The 9,216-nt window shown below is 49.3% G+C and overlaps 1 protein-coding gene across 1 annotated transcript; it reads right to left on the bottom strand.

Annotated features, from left to right (window-relative positions):
* Nucleotides 1-296: 296 nt before the first annotated feature.
* Nucleotides 297-8,852, bottom strand: LOC311248281 (serine/threonine-protein kinase pim-2-like; the record flags this gene model as incomplete). The annotated part of the gene is made up of 4 exons (XM_084339190.1): nt 297-476; nt 2,397-2,574; nt 5,117-5,374; nt 8,844-8,852. Coding segments are annotated over 4 exons (625 nt in total), but the record flags the coding sequence as incomplete, so codon positions are not given.
* Nucleotides 8,853-9,216: the final 364 nt, after the last annotated feature.

A 9,216-nucleotide genomic window follows, 5' to 3' on the forward strand; every position in this document is an offset into this window, starting at 1 on the left:
TTCCTTCCTGCAAACGAACCCAAATTGAAACGCAACAAACGCAGAGAGAAGGGTAATTCCACTATACGATCAGAGAGATGTTATACATTATGAATGATACTTCAGCAGGTTAACAGCCCAGGCAACAGGAAGCCTAAAGTAAAGATGTTCCACAATGAATGAATAGGCTACTAACAACAAGGAAGCCTTTTTAGTGTGTGTGTGTGTGTGTGTGTGTGTGTGTGTGTGTGTGTGTGTGTGTGTGTGTGTGTGTGTGTGTGTGTGTGCGCGCGCGCGTGCGTGCGTACGGGCCTTACCTTGGGATAGTGTGTCCTCAATGTAGGGATCAGGGTAGAGGATCTCGTCGGGGCTGTTGAAGGGGAATGCCCCGTGCGCCATGCAGTACAGCACCACCCCCACCTGCCACACAGTGAGCCCCACTGCCGTGTAGGAACTAGGTGGGCGATGCCACTCTGGAGGAATGTACTCACTGGTTCCTGGAGAGAGACAGAGAGAGAAAACAATATGAAGAGAAGCAGAGAGAGAGAGAGAGAGAGAGAGAGAGAGAGAGAGAGGATGGAGGGCTGGGTAGTGAAGGGTCAGAACAGAACAGAACAGTAAGATGGAGGGCTGGGCAGTGAAGGGTCAGAACAGACCAGAACAGTAAGATGGAGGGCTGGGTAGTGAAGGGTCAGAACAGAACAGAACAGTAAGATGGAGGGCTGGGTAGTGAAGGGTCAGAACAGACCAGAACAGTAAGATGGAGGGCTGGGTAGTGAAGGGTCAGAACAGACCAGAACAGTAAGATGGAGGGCTGGGCAGTGAAGGGTCAGAACAGACCAGAACAGTAAGATGGAGGGCTGGGCAGTGAAGGGTCAGACCAGACCAGAACAGTAGGATGGAGGGCTGGGTAGTGAAGGGTCAGACCAGACCAGAACAGTAAGATGGAGGGCTGGGCAGTGAAGGGTCAGACCAGACCAGAACAGTAAGATGGAGGGCTGGGTAGTGAAGGGTCAGAACAGACCAGAACAGTAAGATGGAGGGCTGGGCAGTGAAGGGTCAGACCAGACCAGAACAGTAGGATGGAGGGCTGGGTAGTGAAGGGTCAGAACAGACCAGAACAGTAGGATGGAGGGCTGGGTAGTGAAGGGTCAGAACAGACCAGAACAGTAAGATGGAGGGCTGGGCAGTGAAGGGTCAGACCAGACCAGAACAGTAGGATGGAGGGCTGGGTAGTGAAGGGTCAGAACAGACCAGAACAGTAAGATGGAGGGCTGGGCAGTGAAGGGTCAGAACAGACCAGAACAGTAAGATGGAGGGCTGGGCAGTGAAGGGTCAGAACAGAACAGAACAGTAAGATGGAGGGCTGGGCAGTGAAGGGTCAGAACAGACCAGAACAGTAGGATGGAGGGCTGGGTAGTGAAGGGTCAGAACAGACCAGAACAGTAAGATGGAGGGCTGGGTAGTGAAGGGTCAGAACAGACCAGAACAGTAAGATGGAGGGCTGGGCAGTGAAGGGTCAGAACAGAACAGAACAGTAAGATGGAGGGCTGGGCAGTGAAGGGTCAGAACAGACCAGAACAGTAAGATGGAGGGCTGGGTAGTGAAGGGTCAGAACAGACCAGAACAGTAAGATGGAGGGCTGGGCAGTGAAGGGTCAGAACAGACCAGAACAGTAAGATGGAGGGCTGGGCAGTGAAGGGTCAGACCAGACCAGAACAGTAGGATGGAGGGCTGGGTAGTGAAGGGTCAGACCAGACCAGAACAGTAAGATGGAGGGCTGGGCAGTGAAGGGTCAGACCAGACCAGAACAGTAAGATGGAGGGCTGGGTAGTGAAGGGTCAGAACAGACCAGAACAGTAAGATGGAGGGCTGGGCAGTGAAGGGTCAGACCAGACCAGAACAGTAGGATGGAGGGCTGGGTAGTGAAGGGTCAGAACAGACCAGAACAGTAGGATGGAGGGCTGGGTAGTGAAGGGTCAGAACAGACCAGAACAGTAAGATGGAGGGCTGGGTAGTGAAGGGTCAGACCAGACCAGAACAGTAGGATGGAGGGCTGGGTAGTGAAGGGTCAGAACAGACCAGAACAGTAAGATGGAGGGCTGGGCAGTGAAGGGTCAGAACAGAACAGAACAGTAAGATGGAGGGCTGGGCAGTGAAGGGTCAGAACAGACCAGAACAGTAAGATGGAGGGCTGGGTAGTGAAGGGTCAGAACAGAACAGAACAGTAAGATGGAGGGCTGGGCAGTGAAGGGTCAGACCAGACCAGAACAGTAGGATGGAGGGCTGGGTAGTGAAGGGTCAGAACAGAACAGAACAGTAAGATGGAGGGCTGGGTAGTGAAGGGTCAGACCAGACCAGAACAGTAAGATGGAGGGCTGGGTAGTGAAGGGTCAGACCAGAACAGGGCAGCATACCTTTTAACTCCTCGTACACTCCATCATGCAGGTCGCAGCCACAGCCAAAGTCTATGAGCCTGAGGCGCGGGATGTCAGAACCGGTTTCTACCAGGATGTTATCCAGTTTAATGTCCCGGTGCAGAACTCCTCTAGAGTGGACCTCTATTACAGCCAGAACCAGCTGCCGCAGGAAGACCTGGAACACAGAGAGAGAGAATGTTGATGAAAGAGAGAGAGAGAGAGAGAGAGAGAATGTTGATGAAACAGAGAGAGAATGTTGATGAAACAGAGAGAGAGAGAATGTTGATGAAACAGAGAGAGAATGTTGATGAAACAGAGAGAGAATGTTGATGAAACAGAGAGAGAATGTTGATGAAACAGAGAGAGAGACAATGTTGATGAAACAGAGAGAGAATGTTGACAGAATAGAGAGAGAATGTTGACGAAATATAGAGAGAGAATGTTGACGAAATATAGAGAGATGTTGATGAAATATATAGAGAGAATGTTGATGAAATATATATAGAGAGTGTTAAAGTTAGAGGTTCTATGTAGGATTGCAAGTAAATGTCTAACTGTATATATAACTGTTTCCACTAGAGGGCGCTCTAGGCGGAGCCACTAATGCTGCCACCAGGTGGCGAGTATTTAAGGGGATGTCTCCTCCCCCTCTACCTCTTTCCCCACCTGCCTCTCACGGAGAGGAGAACTCATGTGCTGCTGCTTTACCATGTGAATAATAAACCACGCCAAAGGCTAAAGATAGAAACCATGCCTCTTGACCACATTATTGTCGCCCCATAGCCAGATTCTGTCAACAGGTTATGGGCCCAGATCACGCAGGGGCGAAATAATAAGGGTAGCAAGTTTAGCTGAAGTATAGGCTAGGTTAGCGCCGGGAGCACCGCGTGGCTAGACGCTAGGCCAACAAGAGCTAAAGCTACGCCCACCATCAAACAAGAGGATGGCGACCAAGGGAAGGAGCAAATGGCCCTCATTCAATGGAAAGGCAGAGGACTACAAGCTCTGGGAAGAGCGCATGTTATGCTGCATGCACGGCGTGGGACTGAAGACGACGATCTTGACGGCCCCCACGGCAGACCTGACGGCGGAAAGCACAAGCCCTGGACGACAAGCGTAATGCAGACTCATACTGTGAGTTAGCGCCACTGCTCGACGACACAAGCTTGGGGCTGATATTCCGCGACACTAAAGACAAAGGCAGAGAAAGCCTGGGGGTGTTGAGAGAGCATTATATCGGGCAAGGAAGACCCAGAGTCGTGGCCCTCTACATAACACTAACAGCACTGAAGAAGGGGCACACCGAGACTGTGACTGAATACGTCATCAGAGCTGAGCAGATCATGATGGCATTGAAGAGTGCAGGAGAAGCACCAAGCGATGGGCTAATGATGGCGATGGTGATGAGAGGACTACCGGAGCTGTACAAACCGTTCACACTCCTGGTAACACACGGTTCAGCGGACATGCCGCTGGGAAAGTTCAAACCCAAGTTACGAAACTTCGAGGCCTCAGAATGCAGAGGGAGAAGACCAGGCCCACGGCGGAGCTGGCGTGTTGGCGATGCAGAGAGAAAGGCCATCGGAGAGGCGACTGCACAAAGACTGTCTAGTGTAGCTTCTGCAAATCCACGGGGCACACAGACAGAGCGTGCATGAAGAAACACGACCAGAGCACGGGATACGCGCATGGACAAGATGACGGCCATGGACGAGACGGCGGCTACGGACAAGATGGCGGCTGTGGACAAGATGGCGGCAGCGGACAAGATGGCGGCGACGGTCGACGTGAGACAGATCGAGATGACGCCCGGAGAGTAATGGGACAAGAAGACTTCGCTTTCGGGGCGCGGACAGCGTGCGTCGCCAGGCCGGCGCAGCTGCAGCGGGCCCAGAGAAAGGGACTGATCGTGGACACAGGTGCGTCGTCCCACGTCATCAACGACAGGAGCCGGTTCAAGAACTTTGACAACACTTTCCACCCGGAGAGACACAGCATGGAGCTGGCAGACGGGAAGCGCGCCTATGGGTTGGCGCAAGAGAGAGGAGACGCACAGGTATGCCTCACAGACAGTGGGGGGCGCCGGTGTACAGTGACGTTAAATAACGCTCTCTACGTACCATCGTTCCCACAAGGACTATTCTCTGTAATAGCTGCTACTGCAAACGGTGCCAAAGTATTCTTCGATAAAGGTAAACATTTTCTTGTAGAGCAGGGGTCAGGAACCTTTTTGACTGGGAGAGCCATAAAAGCCAAATATTTCTAAATATATTTCATTGAGAGCCATATAGTATTTTTAACGTATAATAAATTAAATATGTCTTACTTTTAATGCAACTTCTGGTGCTGCATGGTTTTGCTGCATGGTTTTGCTATTATATACACACACACACACACACACACACACATATATAACGGGTACGTCCTAGTACCCGTCACGAAATTCGACCGTGCCTCGAGTGGGAGTCGAACCCCGAGCGTCTGCTCCGGGGCCAGTATAGCAAACCGCTGCGCCAAGAAGGGAATTCCCCCCTAAGCGCTCGGTTTATCTGCCTCTGGGGAGTGAGTTTTACACACTTCTATGTGCCGTAGTCACACTATCGCGGCACATATCCGTTACACATACACAAACACCCATACACAAACACACACTTACACAAACACATATACACACACACACAACACACACACACACACACACAACACAAACCACCTACCTTGGCTTGGAACTCCGGCAGCGTCCCCCCTTCTCTCCAGATGTAATCGACAAGGTTGGTCGACGGGACGGGTCTCTCCAGGACGAGCAGTACCTCCTGCTCCAGGCTGTACCAGTCCAACAGGGCCACGGCTGCGCTCTGTCCCGGCTCCCCTGCCACCCTCAGCAGGAGCTGCACCTCCAGGGGGACCTCATCCATAGTTGAGCCTGTCACCTGGGTGTAGGTGACTCTGTGCTGGGGAATGTGTTTTACCGCCACCTACAGGACAGACACAAAAACACTCTTCTATTGTCTGCAGCACTTAGACAACATAAGGTCAAGCAAACTTTGTGTGTGTGTGTGTGTCAAGTCAAACATGGTAACAAAGGCTGCCAATGAGCAGCCAGGCCTTCTAGTGAAGAGTGGATTACAAGAGCATCCAGTTATGATGATGCTTCTTGAGGTCACTGCAAATGCTGGACAGAAAATTGGAACATTACTAAGGATTTGGATGGTCGACTAGGATTGGCCAAAATTTGCCGTTAGTCGACTATTGGTCGACTTAAAAAAAGAAAAAAAAATATAATATTTTAAAACGTTTTTTTTTTTTTTTTTTTTTACATTTTTTATCATTCCATTTGGGCTGTGGGGGGTGCTTAATGTCTGAAGGAGTTGACTGAAGGCTTCTTGTCCTCTGCAAAAGCATGCAATTGGTCCACTGACGGATACATCTTGATATTGGTCTAGTCTAGTGTGTTCATTAGATGGGTGAAATCCTCTTTCAGTGCCTCTGTGCCTGTTTTCTTAGGCAGTTAGCCTCTGGTATGCGTGCCATTAGCGTTAGCCACGCTTCTAGGCCTCTTTTCTTTTGGAAAAAATGACAAAAAAAATAAAAATTTTAATTTTTTTGTTTTGTTTTTTTTGTTATTATATTCGACTAAGAGGTTGGCCAGTCGACTACGGCTCCTTTCGACCGATTAGTCGACTAATCGATTAATAGGGGTCAGCCCTGGATTAGACAGCATTGCAGATGTGCACAAAAGTGTGACCCCCAAGAGACTGTAGAAACTCTTTCCAGACATATCCCTGGAAGAACTCGCAAGACCCAGAGACATAGATCTTCTCATCAGCCACAGGGAAGGTCGACTAGCACCTCAGAGGATCAGAGTTGTCGGAGACCTCATGCTGTGGGATGGACCACTGGGAAAGACAATCGGAGGAACTCATCCTGATCTCTTTGAGGAGCTCACCATGTCAGCCCACGTGTCCAAAACACACTTTGCAAGGTCAATGAGAGCAGCCGCTGTAAAGTATGAGGAGCTCACCAGAAAGATCCCAGAGCAACTCCCACCAACCAAAGGTGACATCCAGGAGTCAAGGACTTCTTGAGGAACATCATGTACTCCATGATAGCTATGTTGATAACATTCTCACATCCCACAACAACCTTGACCAGCTGAAAACCATCACAGCGAATGTGGAGCGGATCCTGAAAGCTGGAGGTTTCAAGCTCAAACCTTGGGTCTTCTCGAGGCAAAGTGGGAGGAAGGAGTGCATCGACAAGTTGGAGAAAACCATAGTCTTGCCAAACCAAATGCGCAGTGACGACAACAAGGCACTTGGCCGGGGTTACATAGTAGAGGAAGACAAGCTACACGTCATGTCTGCAATCAATTTCTCGAAGAGAAAGCAAAAGGTGCGACTTGGCCAAGACCTCCTGCAAAAGCAAATCAGAACCCAGACACCAAACCCCCTCACATGCAGAGAACGAGGAAGCTATGGCTATCAAAAACTCTTTGCCAATAGGATCGGGGAGATCCAAAGCAATACAAACACCCAGGAATGGTGGTGGATTCCTGCTCCGCAAAACATTACTGATGTTATCACCAGAAGAGCCGGCCCCCAAGACCTAGTTGAAGACTCAGAGTGGCAGAATGGGCCAAAGTTCTTGAGTTTGCCAGAGAAGGATTGGCCAATCAGATCGGCCAAAGAGCTAGCAGCCACTGCCAGGGAAAGCGTCAACAAGCTGCAAAGGAAGGCATTTGTTGCTGTACTGACAAGGGCCAAGGTAAAGGAGCAAGAACCAAAACAAAATCAGAACCAGGTCCAAGCAGAAAAAAGGAGACCAACCCGACTGGTCAAAACTGTCACATGGACCTGGAGGGCAGCGAAAAGGTTCATTGGATGAAGTCCAAGGGCCGTGGACAGCCCAAAGTGGGAGGCTGTCTCACCAGCAAGAGTCATCTCGGGAAGAGAACGAGAGGATGCCTTAAGAGACATTTTCCTTGCTGTGCAAGAGGGCACAACCTTCCCAAGAACCACTACAGAAAGGCTAGTAGTCTACAAGGACCAAGAATCTGGGCTGTTGGTTTGTGGTGGCCGAGTGCAGGCCTTCTGCGGGCCTCCGAGTGCAGGCCTTCGAAGAAGACCAAAAAACAAGCCACCAGACCCCTACTGGCAAAAGAGAAAAGTTCCAAGCCACTATCCTTCACAGGGACGTCCAGCGGCTGGTTGTCTTGCTACCTGCTGAAGAACAGAGTCAAATCAAGTAGTCGCTGTGAAATCTCAACTTGAGCAAGAACCACCAAGTTTGCCTTTGAAGCTGGCGATCTCCCCAATGGTCCATGGAGATATCGAGTGGGAGGTGTCAAGTCAAACTAGATCTCCCAACCTCCTGAACCCACACATGACCCAGTCCTGGCACCCCCCCCCCCTCTCACACACACACACACACACACACACGCACACGCACACGCACACGCACACACACACACACACACACACACACACACACACACACACACACACACACACACACACACACACACACACACACACACAACACACACACACAAACACTAACACACTGTCAGGGCAAAACTGCTCTCACATGGGCTGATTGGTAACCAATTAACTCTCACTGACTGCCACCCCAATCAGGACTCAATCAGCAGCAGCTGGCAGTACTGCTTTTAGCAGATTCACAGTCTGCAGACATTCAACATGGACTGTGCATGTACTCACAACCCGCATAGGCAGCCGGTAAGGATATTTGATTGTGTGTATATATGGGGATGTATTTATGTATGGTTTAACTTAAGTGTTTATTTGGGAATGTATTTATGTATGGTTAAGTATTTACTTTAAAGTATGTTACATTACTAGCCCACATTTAAAGTAGTCAAAAGAGAGTCATTATCTTTGTACATTGCATAGATTTTATAGTGGTATGATGCATAATGGTGGAGTAAGGTAATTAACTTCAACTTCCAATGTGTATTTTATTTCCTGTATTTTTCTGTGTTTTGTTCTAAACGTTTTTTTTACCTAAATTGCTAATTGCCAAATGCAAATAGTAGAACCATATAAAGACCATCTACTGGCAAAAAATGGCTGAAGGAGGTAGTGTAGTATCCTAGGGATATCTGTGTAGCCCATAGCCTACCACAGCACAGCAATGATGCGTGCGTGATGATGTGTTACGTATTCCAGTCATCTGATATGCAGGCGCTGTTCCTTGTGTTGTCATTGCTGCCCGGGACGTGTGAATAAACGGTAACCCAATAAGCAGTCGTCCGATTCTATCATTCCCTATAGACACTAAGAGTGACATTAAGCGGAATATTACATGGTGTCAGAAGCGGGGTCTTTTTCGAACCCATGCCAAGAAAGAGAAAGAGAAAGAAGGACAATATGGAGGCTGCAGCAGTACCAATGCCGACGATGCATTGGGAATCCTCAAACCTACCTGACGCATGGAAAAAATTCCGCCAGCACGTCGAGCTAATGTTTAGCGGCCCGTTCAACGGCAAGACAGAGGAAATCAAATGCAGCTACCTCCTATTATGGATCGGGGAAAAGGGAAGAGACATCTTCAACACCTGGCAGTTGTCCGACGCCGACAGGAAGAAGCTTAAAAGCTACTACGACAAATATGAAGAGTATGTTATGCCAAAGGCGAATCCCATATTTGCAAGGTACAAATTTCAGGAGAAGGTCCAGGGGCCTAGCGAAAGTGTTGACCAGTTTGTTACAGAACTAAGACTGCTCGTGAATGACTGTAATTACCCCAATAGTGAGGAGATGGTTAGAGATAGAATTGTTTTCTCTACAAACTCCGT

This window comes from Notolepis coatsorum (assembly GCF_963971535.1).
Source record: "Notolepis coatsorum genome assembly, contig: SCAFFOLD_469, whole genome shotgun sequence".
NCBI classification, from domain to species: domain Eukaryota; kingdom Metazoa; phylum Chordata; class Actinopteri; order Aulopiformes; family Paralepididae; genus Notolepis; species Notolepis coatsorum.